The sequence below is a fragment of the Myxine glutinosa genome, chromosome 1 (assembly GCF_964187855.1).
Source record: "Myxine glutinosa chromosome 1, kmMyxGlut1.1, whole genome shotgun sequence".
NCBI classification, from domain to species: domain Eukaryota; kingdom Metazoa; phylum Chordata; class Myxini; order Myxiniformes; family Myxinidae; genus Myxine; species Myxine glutinosa.
The window spans coordinates 358598368-358622471 of NC_136261.1; the positions used below are offsets into that span (position 1 = coordinate 358598368).

General features: G+C 42.6%; 1 protein-coding gene across 1 annotated transcript in view; it reads left to right on the forward strand.

Moving 5' to 3' along the window:
- The window catches only part of LOC137417514 (receptor-type tyrosine-protein phosphatase gamma), a 251412-nt gene that overhangs the window by 132749 nt on the left and 94559 nt on the right, over positions 1 to 24104 (forward strand). Inside the window, exons 10-16 of the mRNA XM_078769966.1 lie at positions 2983 to 3027; positions 5391 to 5548; positions 14873 to 14981; positions 15253 to 15326; positions 16922 to 17006; positions 17697 to 18287; positions 22692 to 22824. Of these exons, the coding sequence (XP_078626092.1) occupies positions 2983 to 3027; positions 5391 to 5548; positions 14873 to 14981; positions 15253 to 15326; positions 16922 to 17006; positions 17697 to 18287; positions 22692 to 22824 (1195 nt within the window). The remainder of the gene's footprint in view (positions 1 to 2982; positions 3028 to 5390; positions 5549 to 14872; positions 14982 to 15252; positions 15327 to 16921; positions 17007 to 17696; positions 18288 to 22691; positions 22825 to 24104) is intronic.

Sequence of the window (24104 nt, forward strand, 5' to 3'; positions counted from 1 at the left end):
GACAAGACATCTACAGCAAGAACCAGCTTCATGCCACGTCAAGCCTTCCTGGAAACGCATTGATTCTCATTCACTTATATATGAATACGATTATCAGAAAATCTCCGAGAGAACAAAGCGACTGGCGAGAGTCCCTCCCACCGTTATCCCTAGCCCCCACCGTCATCCGCTGTCATTCGGGGGAGTCAGCCCTTCCTTATCATTCGGACCAGATGTTTCTCTGGGCTCCGCGAAAACAGAAATGTAACTCACAGAGAGAAGAGTGCATGCTTGGCCAGATAAGCCCAGAGCAAATATATGGGTTTGTTTACATGAGTAATTCAAAGCATGTTTATACAGAGTCATGCGTTGCTGTGATTAATACAAAATATATATGGTTTTCTAAACATTCTACTAGCGTTACACAAAATCACGCGCGTGAGCGTGATTTTACGACCGGCCTTATCTAGCCTCGAAAAAAGCACACGTATACAATTTGTCCAGCACGACCGAAGCGAGCCTTTCCTCATCCAAAACTAAAACGAAGCAAAAACCCTTTATTAACTTTATGAAAATAGCATTTTTAAACAACATTTAAATCATAACACATTAGCAACCAACGTCTATAACTGAACTTTAGGCAATAACAAATCTACAACTTGACAACTCCACTCTCCGCTCCATTCCTCATCCCTCAGATCGGCAGTCTGCAGCCTCCTCACTCTCTGCAGACCTGGACAAAATCACAGACTGGTCAAACAAGTGGAACATGTCTTTCAATCCTGACAAATCTCACACTCTTACCATGTCTCTCTGAAAACACCGACTGGAAAACCTTCCCATCTACTTTCTCACCAATCCTCTCCAAGAAGTTCTGTCGCTCAAGCTTTTGGGTCTCACTATCTGCCATGATCTTTTTGGGGAAAACCACATTTCCAAGCTGACCTCCAAAGCCAGTCGCCGACTGGGCATCCTCCGTCGTGCGAAGTCCTTCATTGGCACACCTGAGCTCCTCACCACATACAAGGCTTTCATCTGCAGCTCAGTGGAATGCTGTTCTCCCCTCTGGGCCGGTGCTCCTGCCTCACACCTAGCTCGACTTCACGCTGTTGAAACCAAAGGTTTCAGAATCATTGGAATGTCCTGTGATGAAGCTAACTCCGAGGGCCTTTCACTCACTCACTGCAGGCAGGTGGATGTTCTGTCTGTCTTCTACCGGCTCCTCTCTGGCCTTGCTCCCCCAGCTCTCTCTCTGTGCTCTGTCCCCCAAATATTCCTACAGGTCGCACAAGATCTGCCAGCAACCCTCTGAAGGTTAAACTGCCAAAATCTAGGCTCTCTGCTCACCTTCACTCTTTTATTCCCCTTTTTTCCCCGCCTCTGGAACAAACTCCCCCACTCCCTTCAATCCCACTCCTCCCTCCGGGTCTTTAAAACAGCTGTTCACCACCATCTCTTATCTTCCCCCATCCAAAACCTTTATCTTTTCTACCCCCGCTAATTCACCCCAGATACACTTTTTCGAAATTCCAACTTCTTTCCTGGAAGTCCTTGCTGTGTCCATATATTTTATACCTCTCCCACCTCCCCCCAAGCCCTCTCCCTCCCACAGTTCTCTCGATGTCCCTGCTCTCAAATGTTGTGTTTGTGTCCTTCACCCTCTCTCCCCATCTTGTCTACCGCTCCCCTTATTTTGTGTTTCATGTGTTGGTTTGTGTCGGTTTGACTTTTTGTGTGATTAATGTTTGCTCTTTCATGAGCCTCGATCTTGTATACAAATTTTTTTTTTTAAATAGTAATAATAATTAAAATATTATTTCTCGGAAACCGCTGAATGGAAAAATGTGAAACTTGGCATGTTGCGAAGTACTCCCAATGGGGAACAAAAGCATGATAATGATGACATCATAGCTGAAGTGGTATACCAGCCAAAAATGTTTTCATCTAATTCCTTATCCTAAAAATATAGCGTGGTGTTGCCTTAGCGGTTAGGGTGCCAGCTGGGGATCCTAGGATCCTGGGTTCGAATCCTGGTCAATCGCTGAATTAACGCCCAGGGGGGTTGACTCAGCCTGTCATCCTTCCGAGGTCGGCAAATTGAGTACCAGTTCACTGGTAATTCCCTGTGTGTCGCAAGAGGCGACTAACAGGGTTGGTGGCAGGAAGGGCATCCGGCCGTAAAACATTGCTCCAAATAAAGGGGACCATGGTGCCCAAAAAAGGCCAACCCCTGCTCTGAGGGGGAAAATTAGCCTTTATCCTTATCCTAATCCTTATCCTAAATCCTTATCCTAAAAATCTGAAATTGCATGCACATGATCTTCAACCCATTTGTATTTAAATATTAAATTTATGACATCATAGGTCACATGGTTTGGCAGCCATATTGGATTGAAGTAAAATATAAAACAATTATATCTCTGAAACCCCTCACCCTATCGATGTGAAATTTTACAAATATCTAACAGCACTGTTGCATATAGTTTGAAAATGATGATGTCATCGGTCACGTGGTTTTGCAGCCATCTTGGATAGAAAAACGAACATTATCCAATTAACATGAAACTTTAGAAATGTGATCCCCTACCCATACAGATGCAGAGTGGTGGCATCTACCCGTTGTGGGAATATGCGGAGGCATATTGGCGACACAGTGGATTTACTCCATTTGCACCTATGGAGATTTGATATATCGCATGAGAACTCTTGAGGTTAAAGTAGTTCACTGCACGCGGATGCAGCTCAGATGCACTACTTAACAATCATATTCAAGATACCTATTGTTCATTTGAGTGTTTCGGGTTGTAAAGGTGTCATGAAAGAACTTAGGATTGCTGATAACCTAGAAATATATTTTGGGTTTTTATCTGCGCATGTTTTTTTTTTTTGTCTAGTTTTCAGAATTGTTGCATAAGTACATGCACGCACGGTGAATGGTCCTAATACTTGCCTTTAATTCCCCCCTTCGCTTTTACAATTTCCCTTTTGCATTCGTATCCTCAGATTGCAGTTCGGAGCCACGGATCATGGAGGTCAAGCTATTTAACAGTAAGATATACACGGCTAGATTTCACTTCGGGCATGAACAATACATCTTCATGGGACTAAAATCAGGAAAGAGTTTTTGGGAAAAGATTTTTGCAATAGTGTAAGTATATTGGGCTGGCAGGATGGCCGGAAGGTGCGCACACTCCCCCTCTAAGCTGCCGAGCTAGCCTGGGTTTGAATCCCGACCCAGCTATAAACTGTCATCCCTGTGTTTCATAGGCAGGGTGATTAATGAATGAGTGTGTCGTCCCGTGGATGGACGTTCAACTGGGCGTCTCGTCTAATGGCATTAGTTTGTGGACGTTAAAGATCCCCTTCAGACCTGCGAGACGAAGTGGTGACCTGTCTGGGATTGGTTCATAGCCAGATAAATTTTCGTGTGAACACTTTGATGCTCTTAAGAGAGAGTAATTTGCTAATTCTCATAAAGGTGAGAACACAAGAGCCAGCTCATTCTTGACAGCATTCAAAGAAAGTGTTGGCCCTGAGGAGCCATTGCCAGTACGAAGCGTAAAAGGCCCTCGTTGATTTCAGAGAAAAATTACAACGTCCCTACATGGGCAACCTTGTTGTTAACACTATCTAAATCTACTTCTGGTACCTTAGCTGAAGGCAGACTCAGCACTGCCAAGGCTGCCTCATGGTAAGAATTACACTGGGTAGTTTGACATTGCCTTACCAACAGTAGTGAGTGCAGGAATTTTGGAATTTGTGACTAATAATATATCAACACTTCCAAGGAAGCAAATCTCGAGGAGAATTGGTGATGCACTCGGTGTGCAACTTTGTGGGTGTGCACGCACTTTGTCAAACGGACTCTTTGGTACACCGTCTTTCGACCCTTCCTTGGTTTGTGCAGAAGGTCGCCTCATGAGAACTGCAAGGCTGTAGTTCTCATGAGAAGCAATTTCAGAGTGAAGCTTTGGATAAACTTTCCTCATTGTACTACATTTTGGAGAAGTTCACCTGACGCATGTAAACTTCAAAACGTAGAGGTAGAACGTATTGATCCCAAAATTGTTTCAAAATATCGCAAGGTGTATAGACCAGCAATCGACCAAGTCGGTCAACTAGGATAAGTTGATATGAAAAGGTTTCGTTTTGGGATGTATTGTGAGGACACGTTGAGGCACATTCAATTGAACAGGCGTATATTGGGCCTTGCAATAGCTCTGGTATGAAACGAACGAACCGCCATCGACCCTAAACCTTGTCATTCATGCCAGGAGTAAATTGCTTGTGATTTAACTCATGATAGGCTTCTTCATATCGAGTTTAATGAAACATTCCGACTGTACCGCTATTAAAGGAAACTTTTGGGATTGTTGAATGGTTTTCATTTCATGTTAAATAGTAACTTGCCAATCACAATGAACCAGGTAAAGGCCATTTTGTGTTGGAATGAGTATTCGTTGCACAAAGAAAGGGCTGGGTTTACAATGGCGCCAGGCCAACAATCAGAAGGGGCCAATTGGATATATATATTTTTAAAGCGTACACTTTGCGATATGTTTCAATAAATATGTATATAATTTAATGCTACTTAAAAAATAAAACGTACTATTTAAATTGAAAAATCATACTACAATTTCCTGCCGTGTGACGTCACCACACTGTCAATGGCGTTAATTCCACCACCTTACACACAGATTCTTTTTTGCAATGGTCCACAAATTTGTTTGGTGCTTGGCCCACAAAATGTTAATCCGGCCCTGCACGTTGGAATGTGTTTTGCTATGTTGTAATAAGTTATACATGATGTGGTTTTTTGTCCGATAGAGTGATGAAGAGGTCGCACACTTACCATTGAGTCGTCTAATCTGGGTTTGATTCATGACCTGACTAAAAACTTGGATCGTTATATATTATTGTTGCTATTATTTTTCACTATTAATCTGTAAACTATTTGTTGTTCTTCAACGGCCACTATTATCCCACCTTGTGGGGTCGGCCGGGGGAAGCTTGGCCCAAGTCTTTCACGAACTGGCCTGGCCAGGCCTGACATTCCCCTAGTTAGGGCAGGAATTTGGAATTTGGACACGGTGCCGGCAATAATCGCCTACTCTTTACGAAGGACACCATGGGATCTTTAACGTCCACCAACCCATGCTGGCAGACGGGACTCCTGGTTTAACGTCCATCCGAGGGACGTCACACACATTGATGAATCACCCTGCCTGTGAAACACCAAGCGGACAGTTTATAGCCTTGTCGGGATTCAAACCAAGGCTAGACAGCTTAGAGGCGAGCGTTATTCATCTGTAAACTAAAATTCATAAACGCAAACAATATCGATGTTGCTTTTTCATTTTGAGTCGACGCTCACTCTATCCTGGTTCCCCCACCCATTGATGTCCTGAAAGGCTCAGTCAGTGGCTCGTTCATTTTGGTGACTTGGGAGCGACCTTTGACCGTCCCTGACCACATCCTGGGATATTCGGTGGTTTTTGGACCGCTGGAACTGGGTGGTAGTGAAGCAGCCGCAGCCAGAAATTTGACAACAGATGATGAGCAAGACCTGGTGTGTACTTATTGAAATGTGATTTGCTTTGTCGTCTTTGCCCGTGAGGATGCTTTTCAGAGATTCTGTTTTGGGGGGACTTTCTCATGAAAATACAACACATGTTCCATGCTATTAAAATGAATATGTCATGTAAAACTAACATTTATATTTGAGTATCACCTACATGCACTAGTTTTGAGAGAAATTTTAACAAGCATTTAGTAGTAACACGCGCGCACGCACGCACACACAACTGCCCACAAGCGGAAATAAAAAAAACTCGATAAAACAAGTAAACTCCTCACTATCCACAAAATATATCTACAAAAATACAAAAAACAATGCATCCAGAGAATGTGCCTAGTGAGAGGAGCAAGAGGTAGTGGCCTGATGGAACTCAAACCAAGCGCACAAAATGACAACTGTAGGCTGAGTACGTGAAAAGTTCATCAGACCACCGAATCAAATTTGTATCCAAGCGAGAAAAGGTATCCCAAACCTGCCTTACAAAAATTTTCCAAAAACCAGTGCGAATAAAATGTTACTCATGAAATCAAAACAGCAACAGCAACGAATACAGCACCAACTAGAACGGAACTCGGTAGAGTGCATACCTCCGCCAGGCTGAACAGTTTACGTTTTATATCCCAATGATAGGTCAGATCTGGGCAAAATCTAATCAACTTGTTCTTGTCACTTACCAAACTCATCCACCCAAGTTTTGTCATAAGTCATCCACAACTTTTTGAAATATCATGCTATATATCATACCCAAGTTTTGTCATGTCATCCACAACTTTTTGAAATATCATGCTATATATCGTTTTTTGCCCGATCTCTCAATGGTGAAAAAGAACTTTAAAAATTCTCAGATCTGGATCCGGATCTTCACCAAAATCTAATAATTTCGTCCACATCACATACCCAACATCTCCAACAAATTTCATCCAAATCTGTCCAAAACCTTTTGAGATATCTTGTTCACATACAGAGACAGACAAACAAACAATCAGGGGTGAAAACGTAACCTCCATCCACCTTTAGTGCCAGGGGTAACGATTGCAAAAAAGACAAAATTAAAAAATGAAGTGAAATGTCAAAAGATATACACTGACAACTGGGAGAATGACAAAAGAGCAGGGAGGTACAAAAATAATTGGACAGTCTGGGCATGGACAAAGAAGGCTCATTGGAATGGCTAGGAAGAGGTGAACTCAACTGAGATGAAGAACGAATCATTATAAATGCCCAAGGCAAAGATCACTACACTAACGGCTTTAAGAAAATGGCAGGACTGATTCAATTGGACAAGTGTATGTTCTGCAAGGTAGAAACAGAAAGTATGACCCACCTCCGATTGAGATGAAAAAACTCATGTCAGAACAGCTGCACACACAAATGCATAATAAAGTATGTAGCATTGGCACATCTGCAAAATCTTCAATATCCCAGTCCCAGAAAACTCATGAAAACACGAACCAAAAGCAATAATTGAAAACGAGGAAGTAACGCTCACATAGGACATGATGATCCCACAGAGTGTGAACACAGAAAGCAAACGATTGCGACCGGATATGGTGCTTAGGTACAAAGAGGTACAGAAAAAAAATAGCATTACTAATTTTCAGTTCCCAGCAATTTTGTCCAATACAACACAGAGAATGATTAAATACCAGAATCCCAAAAATGAAGTGAAAGGATCCTGGAAGTTGAAGAGTGCCGAGATTGTACCAGTGATAATTAATTGGAGCAACTGAATTGATGAAGAAGAACCTTATGGAGATCTTAAAAACAATCCCTGGGTATACTACTGTGTTCAAAAAGTATCCGACCTTTATTTTTCGTGCGTAAAAAAGAAGAAGCTAGGGAGGCGTTGATTGGTGCACGTATGTAGGCGATCCTAATGCGCACGCGTGAATTTTTTCCCACCTGCAGAAGCTGTCATTCGACGGCAGACCGCCGATGAGTGAGGACATGTAACTGAGCGCCATCGGATTTTCGTTTTTGACAAAATGACGGAAAAACTGGAACAACGCTACTGCATCAAATTTTGTGTAAAGCTTGGCGATTCCCAAGTGGAAACGATCCGCAAGATTCAACACCGTTCATTCCATTATGAAGGAGGATTTGGGCTTCAGGAGAATCTCAGCGAAGTTCGTACCAAAGCTGCTAACGATTGAGCAGAAGCAACTCCGTTTGGAGATCGCACAGGACATGCTGGAGACTGTGAACAGCAATCCCAGCTTCCTCAACACAGTGATCACTGGCGATGAGTCCTGGGTTTATGGGTACGACCCAGAAACCAAGTTGCAGTTTTGATGCAAGTTTGATGAAACACAAAATTTGATGCAGTAGCGTTGTTCAAGTTTTTCCGTCATTTTGTCGAAAACGAAAATCCGACGGCGCTCACTTACATTTCCTCACTCATCGGCGGTCTGCCGTCGAATGACAGCTTCTGCAGGTGGGAAAAAATTCACGCGTGCGCATTAGGATCGCCTACATACGTGCACCAATCAACGCCTCCCTAGCTTCTTTTTTTTACGCACGAAAAATAAAGGTCGGATACTTTTTGAACACACTACGTATTACCACAAACTATCTACAGTTTGAAGAAGTTCAATTAGGGCTCGGTGACGATCCTGAAATGAGCCCTCGGACCAAAATTTTAGAGAACAAGAAAACATCACCCACTTTGTCCATGAACTGTGATCCCTTGTCAAAACAGGGGAGGATTTCTTCTGAAACCCACATATGGAGATAACAACCAATGACACACAACTTACTCGGCCCAAAAGAGCGAGCTTTTTGATAAACTTCTGGTGAAAATTAGATATTAACAATACTGTATGGGTCGAGTGCATTCCAGGATAAGACTGCTTTGACTCGGTGTCTCGGTGTGTCAATGCTTAATGTGTGGGACTTCCAACTAATCAAATCAGAATTTCATTCAATTTCCATGATACGACATCTTGGGCCAAGAATTCCACAAGTATTTCAAAACAAATGATTTTGGCCCGAGTATTTCACTAACTGGCAGGCCTGATGTTGGTGTGAAGTTGGTGGGAAATTGTAATTTGTTCAGGGTGCCGGTGATAACTCGCCGACTAATCGCAAAATACACCGTGGGATCTTTAATGTCCACAAATGACCAGTACTGGCAGACATGTCTTCTGGCTTAACGTGATGCAAAACGTGAGGATGATGGTTTATAGCTGGGTTGAGATTCAAACTCATGCTGGACAGCTCAGGTGTGAGTATGCGCACTCTGAGATATCCTACCAGCCTGAAATTTCATCCGATTTACAACTCCTCTGCTTTTTTTTTTCTTTTTTTCCTTATTCCTAGCACAGCATGATTTTGGTATTTTCCTTTTCACAGGGAAAATGCTGAAACATGTACTTTTGGTTTATTGTTTATCGGCTCCAACCCCATTCGTTAAATGATTTGACTATTTTGGGAGTTTTTTCAGTACTAGAGAGTTGAGAGTTTTTTTATGTAGTTTTTTAGATTTTTTTTTTTTCTTATGGTATATTAAAAAATAAAATCAAAATACAGCAAAATAATTGATTTTCTGCTTTGCTGCAAAGTTGATTATAGCACGTCATGTGACCTGGTGACTTTACGGATGACATGCAGCCACGACTCCTGAAATACAATCATTGCGCACAAACGTTCAGTGTACTTTGACGAATCATGTAATTTGAAGTTGATGCACAACCAAATCAATCCAAGCTTCCAGAAGGAGTTTCTTTTTATGGATCACTAAGTGACGATTGTGAAAATTATTAGAATCCATGTATTTGGACTAAGAGGAAGAAGTAAGGTGTCGTGAGAAGGGCTCACCACCATCTCAGTGGTCCAATTTACCATCTGATTCTGCTCCTTTTGAAAGAGTTGGCGATTGGTTATACAATCGCATTTATGATCGCTAAATTTACATCCACACGGTGATCAGCCTTCTACCCACGAACCAGGACAGAACAATTAGACCGGAGCCACATTGACAAGTAACGTGTACTGTCTGCTGGACTGTGTAGCATGTATTATACTGTATTCATTTCGGTCCTACCCATATGTAGTCTCGCCCCATAGGGTTTGCAAGAATATTACGATGCCTGTGTGTGTGTCTGTGTCTGTGTCTATATTTTTTGCTTTAAAATGATTTTATCTGCAACCTCTTGTCCGATCAATGCGAAACTTTAAACATAGGAGGAACTCCCTATGGAGAATATTTTATTGCTAACTCTGGTTTTTATTGCTAACAGCCATATTGGAACAAAGGAAAAAAATATGGAAATCAACTTCTCCGAAACCACTCAACGATAAAAATTTAAACTTGGCACATGTCATCAACTCCCCATAGTGTATATCGGGTTATAACAATTATATCATCGGTGAAGTGGTAGTTTAACCATTATTGGTTGAATTTTAATCGTTATCTGAAAAATCTGAAACTTCATATATCTGATATATGACCCAATGTGAGTGAAGGATTAAATTTACAACATCATAACCCATGACAAGAAACTGTGACATAATAAGGTGCATGGATGATATGATTATATGGGCTGTAATAGCAGTGGGCCATAGTAGTAGCGTGTTCCGTTAACAATGCTATTCTTGTTCAGAATGAATGTGCGAGGTGAGACTATGTGCTCTACGAGTGTGATTCTAGTTATTATTATGATTATTATTATTATTATTATTATTATAGAGACAAAAATGTGATACATGCTTGTAAGTTTTTCTTTGACGGTACATTATTTGCTTTTTAAATACCTATTGGCCTATTCGACACATTAAGCAAACCAATCTGATTGAGTTTGATCACTCCCGGTGAGTACTAAACCCGCCATATTATTATGTTAAAGGAAAGAAACTCGTCTCATAGCGTCCTTGTTTTCAGTACGCCCTACCATTTCAAATAGTCCCATTCGCATACCATAACAAACATGCCATTGTGTACCATAAATGATTAGTATGGTATACTGCATAGATTGTATAATTTTTTATACAATGAATTTATACAATGAATGCATACCATTCATTTTTTTCCCCTATCAGAGAGTATACCATTGACGTACCAGTTGCTTCTGCCCCACTATACCATACATGCCATTGAATTACCCATATATCGACAATCAATTCCAATAGGATACTGACCACCAATCTTTTCAAGGGTTCAAGCATGATGGTCAGGCATCCAACTTTTTTAATTTTTTTTTGACATTGTTTTTTTGTTTTTGACTGTTTTTTGTTTTTGACATTTTTTGTTTTTGACTGGTTTTTGTTTTTGACTTTGTTTGTTTTTGACTGTTTTTTTGCTTTTGACAGTGTTTTTTGTTTTTGACTGTTTTTTGTTTTTGACATTGTTTTTTGTTTTTGACATTTTTTTTCGTTTTTGACATTTTTTTGTTTTTGACTGGTTTTTGTTTTTGACTGTTTGGTTTTGACATTGTTTTTTGTTTTTGACTGTTTTTGACAGTTTTTTGTTTTGGACATTTTTTGTTTTTGACATTGTTTTTTGTTTTTGATTGTTTTTTTGTTTTGGACATTGTTTTTTGTTTTTGACATTGTTTTTTGTTTTTGACATTTTTTTGTTTTTGACTGGTTTTTGTTTTTGGCTTTGTTTTTGACATTGTTTTTTGTTTTTGACTTTGTTTTTGACATTGTTTTTTGTTTTTGACATTTTTTGTTTTTGACTGTTTGTTTTTGACATTGTTTTTTGTTTTTGACATTTTTTGGTTTTGACATTGTTTTTTGTTTTTGACATTGTTTTTTGTTTTTGACATTTTTTTGTTTTTGACTGGTTTTTGTTTTTGACTGTTTTTGACATTGTTTTTTGTTTTTGACATTTTTTGTTTTTGACATTGTTTTTTGTTTTTCACATTGTTTTTTGTTTTTCACATTTTTTGTTTTTGACTGGTTTTTGTTTTTGACTTTGTTTTTGACATTGTTTTTTGTTTTTGACTTTGTTTGTTTTTGACATTGTTTTTTGTTTTTGACTTTGTTTTGGACATTGTTTTTTGTTTTTGACTGTTTGTTTGTTTTTGACATTGTTTTTTGTTTTTGACTTTGTTTTGGACATTCTTTTTTGTTTTTGACATATGTTTTTTGTTTTTGACTGTTTTTTACATTGTTTTTTGTTTTTGCCATTGTTTTTTGTTTTTGTCCTGATTGTTTCCCCCTCCCCTCCGCCTCCCACCTCCCCCGCCCCATTTACCACCCTCTAAGGTGTTTTTGGTGGAAACTATTTTTGTGATGGCATTATACAATGGACATTCAACATTCCCAAATAAATCCTTTAACATATTCATCGTGTCAAAGTGTTAATGTAATTCGATGGATGAAATTGACAATGTTGGTCAAGGTATGCTGTCCGCCGTGGGAAGCATGCAGAAGCTGACGTTCCGGGCGTTAACCCCTCTCCTACCCCGACGAAGGCCTGAAATGTCAGATTCTCCATGCTTTTCCCATGGTGGCTCGCATACCTCAATCGACATCCTGTCGATTTCATCCATTGTTCTACCTGTCCGCCAACGCAGATTGATACTCTGCTTTTACCAGCAAGATGAGTTCTTCATTATATTAATGTACCGAGTTCACGTCCAAATGAGAATTGGTCATTTAAAAATTCACAAACTGATTCCTCAAGTTGAAAATAGCACTAACTTTACCACAGCCTTGCACTCGTTAAAATATTTCCAACTGTACATGTTTCTGCTCCACCATTTCTCTGTATTAACCCCTCAGTAATACAACGAGTACACACAGGGTGAGGCTCCTTTTCCACTGTGAACCTCGAGGAGTCCAGGTTTTTATCAGAAACATGGCTGCTCACACAGGAAGTGACATCATCGTGAACAGCATGACACAACCCTCTCCCCTCAGTTTCAATATCCCCTGCTATGTTCCAACACCAGGTTGAGTTTGTTTTTAGCAACTTCATTCGTGCTCAGAGATCAGACTACCACCCCATTTGTTATTGAGGCTTTGGCTTTGCACTTTGTTGTTACAAGGTGTGCTGACACGTAGCTTTGCTGAAGGGTTTAATTAAAACACAAGATGTACTGCACAAACATATTGCATGTCGATCTGTGAATCTCGACGAGGATGTAAAATGAAGTAAAACTCAAGAAAAAAAGGATCTTTTAATATACATAGATGTTGTTGTTTGTGTGTTCATTCCATGTGCTTTTATATATATACAGTATATACAGATTGGCATTTAATATGGAATATTTTTTTTTTCTTGACTTGGGTTTACTTTCTTAACTCAGTATATCGATCTGGTGAGTTTCTTTTACACTTTGGTGATTTCTTTGTTAAAAGAACCATGTCACTGATTGTCTGTCGCAGCAAGAAGTCAACAACAGGATTATATCACAGGTGGCGTGGCAAAATGTACGGACAGGTGCATTTGATGATTTTCTTCACAGTCGGGTATACAAGGGTTGTTGCGTTCTGTATTAGTGGAAAACAACTGCTCCACGTCTACAAAAGTTATTGCCGCTTCCTCTGGAGATGGTCCGTCAACTCGACAATGCTGTTTGTCATGGAGTGTTGGCTTTACGAAATTACGGCATGAAACAGCGTGCTATTGTTCGGCAGTATTGTATCACTCAAGGTCAGGTGTCAAAGATCCTGAAACGAAATGCTCAGAGGGGTGTCCCTACTCCAATACCGAGGCCAGGACATCCCCACAGAACCACAAGGAGGGATGATTGCCAGCTGCACCGGTTAGTCTGCAATGGCCGTACCAAGTCAGCTAGTCGGCTTAGGGCTGAGTGGCAGCAACTGACAAATGTGCCTGTATCCAGAAGGCTAGTCAACCAACGACTGGTTCAAGCAGGCTATCGTGCCAGGCGTCCCCTGAGAAAGCCACGCCTGACCAGACAACACCGCCAGCGCCGATTGCAGTGGGCCAGAGAGCACCGTCAATGGCAGCCAGGACACTGGAATCACGTGATCTTCAGTGACGTGTCTAGATTTCTGGTCTATCGTCAAGATGGCCGCGTCCGAATGCGCAGACAAGTGCATGAAGCCTACAACAAAGATTGTATAGTGCCAAGAGTCCAAGCTGGAGGTGGTGGGGTGACCGTTTGGGCTGCTTTTCATGCAGGGCGCAAAACTGACCTGGTTGTTCTGAATGGAAACCTGAACCAGTTCAAGTACAGGGCCATTCTGGAAGAAACATTGCTTCCATTTGCTCGTGCAACCTTTCGAGGAAACTTTGTCTTCCAAGATGACAATGCACGGCCTCATCGTGCTCGCATGATCCAACACTTTCTTGCTGACCGTGGTGTCGAGCATATGGAGTGGCCTGCCATGTCCCCGGATATGAATCCGATAGAGAACTTGTGGGCAGAATTAACGCGTAAAATCGACCACTTGGACCAGCACTCCAGCAGCCGACCTCTGTGCGTGAATTGCAGCAGGCTATTGTCACTGCATGGCAAGCGATTCCTGTCCAAACCTTGGCAAATCTCGTGAACAGCATGCCTCAACGTGTACGTGCTCTCCTGAATGCTCGTGGGGGTTACACGAAGTACTGAAGTGTAATTTTATTGTCCGTAATCCCAGTCGTAATTTAACTTTTGTTTTTGTTAAAAATATATTTGGCTAATGTGCAAAATAAAGAGATACTTCTGGAAAACGTACAGAAGTTTAACACAGGTACTGTCCATGAATTGAGTTCGATATCAGTTTACATCACATTCAAGGATCAATTTATTTGTTTCGAAATGTCAAATGTGGTTTTTGTTTATTTTAAAGGTCACATTATCAAAATCTAGAATAATTTCAACATAATTCCAATGAACTTTTGGTTCTAAGACATCTTGAAAAGTAAGTTCACCCCCGCAAAAAAAAAATTCCATATTAAATGCCAAGTCTGTATATATATATATATATATATATATATATATACAGTATATATATATATATTATATATATATATATATTCGATTCCTGTATTGCTTCGAGAAGTATTCATGTATTGCTTATGGTTGTTTGTCCGTGCTCTTTCCTTTTTAAATGTTGCGTATCGAGCAAGGAAGCAGCACGTAAATCGCCTTCATCATCTGAATATGATGCCAACGTTCACTTTTTATGTTTTTATATAACTTGGCTGGGGTTCGAGCCACTGACGTCCCAGGCTCAGAGCGAATGCTTTAACCATTATGAGTGGGTACATCGACTGCTGTGTTTATGATTGTGGAGAGTAAGTGCTGTGTTGAATTGCTTGGGGGACAGCAAACACCATGATTGTAATCTGGTGAGATGTGGACCATTATGGAAATGGAGAAGGACACTCAATAACAGATCACAGTGTTTTCTCAGGGAGCCATAATTGGACCACTTCCTTCAGGGCTGATTGAGATCCAAGTGGTTCCTGTTTGCCGAAGCCTGTTGGGATTACCCAGTGAACGCTTCATCTTTGGTGTTAAAGGTCAGTTCACCTGAAATATATGTTAGATCTAAGAGATTGGCATTGAATTCACAAAAACTCCATCTCAAGTCAATTGTCCCTAAAAATCCTGAAGGCCAAAGAAGTTGTCCAATGTGATTGTTGATATTTCAAGCTTGAGTATATGCAAAGCTGATGTTTTGAGTGCAAGTTTGTGATGTTGGTTCATAACCGACTCTCTCACTCTCATTTTCATGCACATGTTTTGATTTTGCAATTCAATTAACAGAAACGTTAAAAAAAATTCTTTCAGATGTGAAAAACAGCCAATCACAAGGCCAAGATGGAGATCCGGATGACGTTTTACCATGGATTGTGTACCATGGGGTATTTTCACATTTACATACATGTCAACCACTTTTAGAGACTCGTCATACAATTTCGTTCTTCATACTATAAGGTTTGACGTAAAACCATACGAATGCTCATCACACATTATTTGCTGTTATAACTAAAAGCGAAACTTTGAATACACCACTGTAGTGCTGTAGCATTGATCGCCACCACTAAATGAGCCAAAAATGTGTAACCGGAGTGATTATACGCATACGTAGCCTGGTGTTGGCTTAGCCGTTAGGGTGCCGGCTTGGGATCCTAGGATCCTGAGTTTGAATCCCGGTAGATCGTTGAATTAATGCCAGGGGGGTTGACTCAGCCTGTCATCCTTCCGAGGTTGGCAAATTGAGTACCATCTTGCTGGGATGAATGAGCCATTCGTGTATCCTGCGTCAGAGTGGCGACCCATCCAGTATTGTGTCCAATAGCCAAGGAAACTGCTTCAGCAGCCCTATGCATCGTCACGGTGCAAAAAGGAATGGTTATCATCATCATACGCATAAGTGGCTTTATAGCACTTCAGTTGAAACCATTGATAAGGAACAGCTGGCTTGGCAAGCGCTAGCTAGCTGCTTGGTAACTGAACACACCCCCAGTTGTGGTAAGAAAGAAACTCATGTCAATATTACTGGCCAATCCGTGGAGTCCTTTCAGAGAGCCAATGGGCGCTGCAGATACTGAGAGATCCCAGAGCTCGTCTAATATGGCACGTTGAACTTGAGGTTCCCTTTTCATGCAAGGCGTTGTAGTTTGTCAGATGTCACATGGCATGCCAATATTTAATAGCGATTCTTATTCCAAACTAACTTGACTATTGAGTGAACAGAGAGGAAACGCAAGATCGCTGTACTTTGGTTCATATAAAGGGGCGCCCTACAACTGGCAAATAAAATGCATTTACTTCTTCATGCAGCTGGATGAATCAAATTTGCGCCCCTTTATATCAACTTTTCTAGAGCATTACTTGGTTCCTCCTAAGAACACAAGGGTAGTTAAGCATGCACAGGAGATTTCTTGAATGTCCCCTCTTTTCTACGAGTATCATCTGGCGGAATGTCCCTTCTTTTCAAAAGTTTGCCACATGGCACATACCATATAAAGGGGCCTTTTCTATGCCCATGGCATTTCCCCCAAGAATAACCATTTACCATTGTTCTTCAAGGTGGCTGGGTAAAGTCTTCAGGTCTTGCGTTTGAGCCCCTGTCGTGCCATTAACTAACACTAGGTGAGTTAACTTAGCCTGTCATCCTTCTGAGATCGGCAAAATGAGTACCAGCTTACTCGTATCGAGGCATTGCATCAGTGGCACAGCCACACTTCCACAAGTGGTACAACCTGAAACCAAAGGCTTCATACAAAACAGTAAATTAATGTGATTTTATACCCAACGTCATCTCAGAAATCTCCACATCAATTCAGCGATGTCCACTTCCGCCACCCCTCCACCATATACCATCATCAACAGTATACCATCATCAACCTTACACTATCCTCACACAATTTCCTTTATGCACCTGTGTGGCATGATGCCACATGCTGTATGCAAATGGATTTACATGCTGTTATGTACAATTCTGTCTGTCCAGGAACCCTCTTCATCATTGCAAGACCACAACAGAAACAGCGCCGATTCGCCCGATCTCGAGGCTGTTCACACAGCCGAGGATACAGGTAACCAAACGATTGTTGCCATGGTGCCAACTGTAAAATCAGAGACACGAAGCCTCCTTCAGAGCTTTGCAGGACCCTCTGTAGGGCCTAAGGAGAGTCTTCGTGGATCTAATAAAATGCCTGGTGTTACAGAACTGGCAGGTTCTTCCAGCACATACAACAATAATGGACTGGTTCTTCAAACGCCATCAGCAATCTCTTATCAGAATGGAGGCAAAAACAATCACAGACCAATCGTGGCAGAGAATACAATATTTGGCCTGCAACATGATGTGCATTCAAGTATTAACCCAGTACTTTACAAACCCTCTGGAAAGGGGCAGGATGAAGCTTTCCAAAGGGATTCAGAATTCTCAACTACACCTAGGAAAGCATTAACCTTTGGCCTTGTTGCATGGGATCTACATGTGCCGAAGTCCACTTTCTCACCTGCCACATCTCCAATTGCAATGAAAGTTAAAACGAAACCATACTCCCGTGAAGCAGCACTGTTGGCAGTGTTACCCTCAGAAAATCACGTCAGAGCTTCGACACCTGTACAATCTTTTGATCCAGCAGAGGCATGGCATCAAACGCCACCTCGTAGCAAGAATCATTTAACCACAGATATGGGCTCTTCATTGGGAAACAAGCAAACAAACCCTGTTCCTACATCCCTACAGACGCTCTTCCCTCTCGCCCCCTCTGTAGACTTTGCTGTTGGTGCGACAAGTCCTCCAGCTTGGGCTGTAGCCCCATTGCCTGTACATCCGCTTGAACGTGAATTGCAGGTAACACCGCAAAACACTCCACGCCACTTCCCTTTCAGTTCTGCAACTCCCTCTCGAGCTTCTGAGAGTTCAACGGCGCCCGTTGAGGGCATGGCACCGATTGCAACAACCCCCCATGCAGCTTTATCAACCTCCGCTGACGGTTCAGACTCTTCCCTGGTGGTGACGTTGTCGGTTGATGAGTTGGGTAGCATAGATGCCAGGTGGTGGGAAGGCCATGGGAGATATTCAGGATCACATGAAAGTGCTTCCAGGGATCCAGACATGAGAGCGTCAGTCGGTCAAACGGTGTGGCCTACAAAGGCTGGATCACCAGAAGTTACTGAAGGTGAAGAGCCTGCTGCAGCAGGGGAAGACTCGATGGAAAATGGTGGAGATGGAAACACCAGATCCTTCTCTTCAGGGACACTTGGCAGTGTTGCAGTTTCTGCAGTTGGACAAGGCCCAGACAACACCGGTGAGGCAACTCCACAAGGCATGGATAACCTGACTCTGTCAGAGAAAGGCGGAGGTAAGGGGGAGTGGGCCGAGGCAATCCACAGTTCGAGGCAGCAGGTTGAAAGATCTTTAAAAAAAAAATGATGTGTAAGCTGTTCCCTCTACAACATTTTGTCATCTATTATATACCAGAAACATTGTACATGGACGACATTGAGTCCCTATGTACAAGTTAAAGTTTTTTCCTGACTTCCTTCAATCTCCGGTGGGCATTTATTCTGCCTTTTCTTCCTGGTTCCACCTGACCTTTCTGCCTCGGCCTGTCCAGCTTGGCATGCCCACCTCGACCTGTCCATCTCCACCTGCTCACCGATCCATTTCATCTTTCTCGTTGTGTCTTGCCTACGTTCTAACCTGTCCAGGCGGCCTGCCGTCTCGTCACCGGATGCATGCTTTTGATGCAACGTGTTGTACATTTTTCTGCATTCTGAAAGTTTTGCATCATCAGATATTTGTGATTCAATAGAACCTCGATAATTGGTACGTAGTAAAACAAACATCGAACAAGCCTGGTCCTCATTGGTCAATGCTCTTATTCACATCAGTCACGTGAGATCGAGCTCTCATGTGCACCACATTTAAAGCAGGTGTAAATATTAAGACACCTTTTCACTCTTCTATTACCTCTGTCCAACCTAGTAATACGATCAGTGGATTATCAGTACTAGTGACATCGGGTTTTTTTCTTCCGTTTTCATGTTCTTTGACTCCGTGCGGCCTAGAAAAGTGAATTGGCGAGTATGATTGATGCACATTTTTATTCTTTTTAGCGACATCATTTGGCTGGGGGAGCGTCTGTGCCACCGATGCAGTGGTCCTGGTAGGTTATGGCAGGAATTTGGAATTTGGCCAGGGTGCCTAGTTTTTGCGAAGGAATTGATGCGGATTATCGAGGTTCTACTGCATTCGGACTGTTAACCATCTTCGTGTTGTTGCTACATTTTCTATACCAAGAAAAAATGTTGGGGGCACAACGGTTCACCGTGTATCACCAAATGTAAATGAAATCACCTTTTACACCACCCTGTCTTTCATTGCTTGCATCTACATGCACTGTACTAACCAAAGTGTTTACGTCAAATCACGTTCATCATGCCATACACTGATCCATGTGCGTTAACCTTCTCCGATTGGTGATTGATGTTCAATAGACTACTATTGAACATCTTGAATTGTCTTGATGGGTCATCTTTTTTTTTAAAATTATGTACACATGGGGGTGTAGGGGTTGGGGGAGGAGCACATGAAGAGAAAATAAATTTAAATTGAGAAAAGGTAAGGAAATGGAAGAAAGAAAAGACTGAGGGTTGTAGGGTGTGGTTGGAGTCGTAGAGAGAAATTGCAAGAGGTGACGGAATAGTAATGTGCTTGACATTATGGGAAAGGAAAGGAAAGGAAATGTGTAAAAATGAATGAAACCACTTTTTGTCTACATAAGAAATAGATGACCCTAAATGAGACACGTCGTGGTAATGTGGAATCTTTTTCTTACTTTATTCCCTGAGGGGACGCTGCCTTGGAGGCAACATTGACTGCCCGTCCTAAGAAGGTCCACCATCACCTTCTCAGGGCAGCTTGCATTGGGCACTAAATGTTACCGATGCAACCAGCGCCAGTCCACATCCCATGCTCCAATAAGGATAAACCCTCCCGAGCACCATATGGGATGAGGGGAAGTGCCCCATAAGAAATTATCATTGTGGATGGATGGGAAATTTAACCCGTTGGGTTTTCACCCTTCCACGACTGAACGGACCTTACATCCACCGATGCTCATGCTACTGCAGGTTGCGGTTTAATACCATTAATTTTAGTCATCGTCTAATAAATAGCCAAATCCAAATTGATATCCGATTAAACAGCTGAGGCTTTATAATTACAGGGCCAATCTACAGGCACCAAGCCGATACTAACGATTACTTACGCTGCAACATAAATCCGAGGGCTACCTCAAAAGTATTGCCTCTTATTTATTAGCTTGTTATCCCCACGCTTTGTGCAAAAACGTGGGATATTGGAATTTGCCCTTGTCTGTCTGTCTGTCCGTCAGGTTATCTCCTCTTAAACGGTTGGGCAGAAATTCACCAAACCTGGCTGGTGTTGTTGTTCCATAGCCCCTGGACAGTTCTCTCGAACAATTCCGCAGCACGGAGACAGCTGCTCGATCTCGCAGGAGCGACCCAGAGATCCCCTACATCCAAGATGGTGTACCCTCACCTTCACGAAGTCAGGGCCATGACAAAGTTAAAAAAGAGAGAGAGAGAGATAGACAGAGAGAAAAAGAGAGAAAAAGAGAGAAAAAGACAGAAAAAGAGAGAAAAATACAGGAAAAAAGAGAAAGAGAAAAAGAGAAAGAGAGAAAGAAAAAGAAAAAGAGAAAGAGAGAAAGAAAAAGAGAAAGAGAAAGAGAAAAAAAAAAAAGAGAGACACACACTCAGAGACACACACCCAGAGACACACAGACAGAGACACACAGAGAGACACACAGAGAGACACACAGAGAGACACACAGAGAGACACACAGAGAGACACAGAGAGACAGACAGACAGACAGAGAGAGACAGACCACCATGGGGACCGATCGGCACTCTGACCGTGATAGCACTTCCCTGACGAATCGAGGCAGCAGGGAGGAATGGGGAAGATTGGTCGTTATTATGGTTGGGGGTTGTATCCTCAATGTGAGGACTTGTATTCTTGTCATGAAAGAGGCCAAAGAGACATGGTGAGGGTTGCGCTGTCGATGGAACGCTGCGCATCTGAAGCCGCAACGACTGGGCTGTGCAGTTTATAGGATCCATGAGCAGCCAACCCTATACTTGAGGGTTTTTAAGGTCTCCAATTGTCTTGGGAAATTGTCCTGGGAAAGGAGCAGTTCCGCCACCTTAATAGATCTGCAGTTTCAATACGCCTCGGTGTAACACTGAAGATGATTGCTGCACCCCTGAGAATAGCGTCCAAAAGTTTGACACCACATGAAAAATGAGTCGGTCCTCAATGGCTTCGCCAATTGAACATTGCGGTTAATTACCCCTAGGCGAGATATCCTACTACGATCCTGGGCAGGAATGACTCCACTTTGTTCTTTTGCCTCTGTCTTTCTGCTTTGTTTTATATGCACCAGCATCAAAAATTATGTAAAACAAGCATTCTGAGTATTGCGCTGCAATACATGTCCCCTACCGGCAGTCTTGTGTATTGCACTGTGTGAGTTATATAATTACCAACTCACGGTCTGAGGTAACTCGGCTACAAATTATCGGATTTGCACCAAATAAAGTTCATGAATGGTTGCACAGACCCCTACCTCTCACTAAAAGGGGAAAAAGAATGTAAATCGGAGTTAAAATAAGCTCGCAAGGTCACTCCGTGGAGCAGCCTGCACGTATTGCACTATGTGTGAATTATATAATTACCAACTCATTGAGTCCAGCCCATCTGAGGTAACCCGGCTAAAAATTATCCAATTCGCACGAAATAAAGTTTATGAATGGTTGCACAGACCCCTACTTCTCACTAAAAGTGGAAACAATGTAAATTGGAGTTAAAACAAGGAATATTAACAGCTTTGACTTACCGCACTCCAAATTATAGTCCGGAAAACTGTTGGGGAAATTCCCAAAGTTCAAAGTGCCATAACGTTGTCAAAAATGATCGAAACGTCGTGAAGTTCGAACTTGATCTGTATCTTATCATGAGGAAACGATGTGCCAAGTTTGAAATCATTAGCATTAAGCGTTTAGAAAAAAAAGTCCGGAAAGCTGTTCTTTGCATGACGGACGGACAGACGGAGGGACGGAGTGCAAACCTATAGTCCCCTCCGGTGTACACCGGTAGGGGACTAATAACCAGGAAGTGGATTTGTTTCATTGTATACATACACATTGTTTTTGTTTTCCCTTCCTATGTATCACATGACAATGATTCAAAAAGGGGCAATACTCTTGAGGTATCGTTTGTATCATCACCACGGAAACGACAATTCTAAAATAGATAATGCAAACAGCTCGGTGGTCAAGCCGCCATATTGCCAAATGTTTTTGGTGGTAGACCAGCAGATGGTCCTGCTGATCGCAGTTTGTTTTCGGCCCAATTAGTGATCTCCCTGTGTGATGCAGGCAGAACGTCCCACCCGATATAACGCGACCGCTGAATGCTCATGGAAGCATCTGCCTTGAATATAAATATGGGGTCAATGCCAATTTGCATGCAATTTGAGAGGAATTGTGCGGTGCGCATCATACGTCCAGCCCATCTCCATTTATCGAAGTTAGGAAACGTTTATTTTGGGGTTGTGGTTCAAGAAGGGACTCTCCCGAGTTATTTTTACTGCAAGGGGAAATTTTGCAACAGCCACAAAGTGGTTAAAGCGTTTGACATGACTTGCCTCCTGTAAAACCACGCTCTCTCTTTGCAGGAAACATGAGTCTGCAGTCTCGATTTGAAGGCCGCACTGGCCCCGTCAGTGGCGTCTTTGTCCCACTGCTCGTTGTGTCCGCCCTTACCTTCCTCTGCCTCGCTCTTCTTGTGTCTCTACTCATCTACTGGAGGTCAGACATCCTTCATGATTCCTTAATATTGGTCGTTCACTCCAGGAGCAGATTAGCAGCACAGGCTTTCAGAGAAATTGTGATTAAGGTGAACATGAAAAAAATCTCCAAAATTAATCGATAAGTATTGCCAATATAATCTAGCTTTTCTGTGGTTTGATATGTGGTGTAAATATTTGCAATACAATTACATCTTTCACTGGAATACGATACTTGACGTAAAGGGTTTTGCTTTTCAATTTTAGTTGCAGACATTTGCTTCTGTAATATTAAATTTAGGTTTTAAGTTAATTACTTGTCATTATTTGTTTATATACTATACTAGCAATGGTAACGCCAGGTCCCTCCTCCCACTCCTTCCCCCCTCCCTCTGAATTTCCACCCCATTCCTTCTCCTCCCTCCTCCCACTCTTTCCCCCTCCCTCTGAATTTCCACCCCATTCCTTCTCCTCCCTCCTCCCACTCCTCCCCCTCCCTCCTCCCACCTCCCACCACTCCCTCCGGACTCCCATCCTTTCCCCGCGAGGCGCGCGTGTTTACAAATTATGAATTGTGAGTTCTGACAATTTCCCTTAGTCAAACCCGGTCCTCAACCTGCCTGCCAACCCCAAGTTCTCAACCTCCGCCTCCCAACCCAAAGACCTCACCCTCCACCTCCCAACCCCAAGTCCACAACCTCCACCTCCCAACCCCAAGTCCACAACCTCTGCCTCCCAACCCCAAGTCCTCAACCTCCGCCTCCCAACCCCAAGTCCTAAACCTCTGCCTCCCAACCCCAAGTCTTCAACCGCCGCCTCCCAACCCAAAGTCCTCAACCTCCGCCTCCCAACCCCAAGTCCTCAATTTCCACCTCCCAACCCCAAGTCCTCAACTTCCGCCTTCAAACCCCAAGTCCTCAACCTCTGCCTCCCAACCCCAAGTCCTCAACCTCCTCCTCCCAACCCCAAGTTATCATCCCCCTACCAACCCTAATGTTTAAATTCACTCCCCACTCCGTCTCAAAACCCCCTCCCAATCCACCCCTCACAACCAACCCCTCAAACACCCTCCCCCCTCCATCTGAACTCCCACCAAAAGTCCTTAATCACTTCTCCCCCCTCCCCTCCCCCCCCCCCCCCCCCCAGCAAAGGCTAAACATCCCCCTCTCAACTATGTCCCATCCTTGCTCTCGCCACTCCCCCCCCCCCCAACTCTCTCTCCCCCTCTCCCCCCCCCCTCCTCCCACTCATAAAAGCAAATGCTTATTATTCCACACAGAAATCCTAAAATGGCCCGGACAA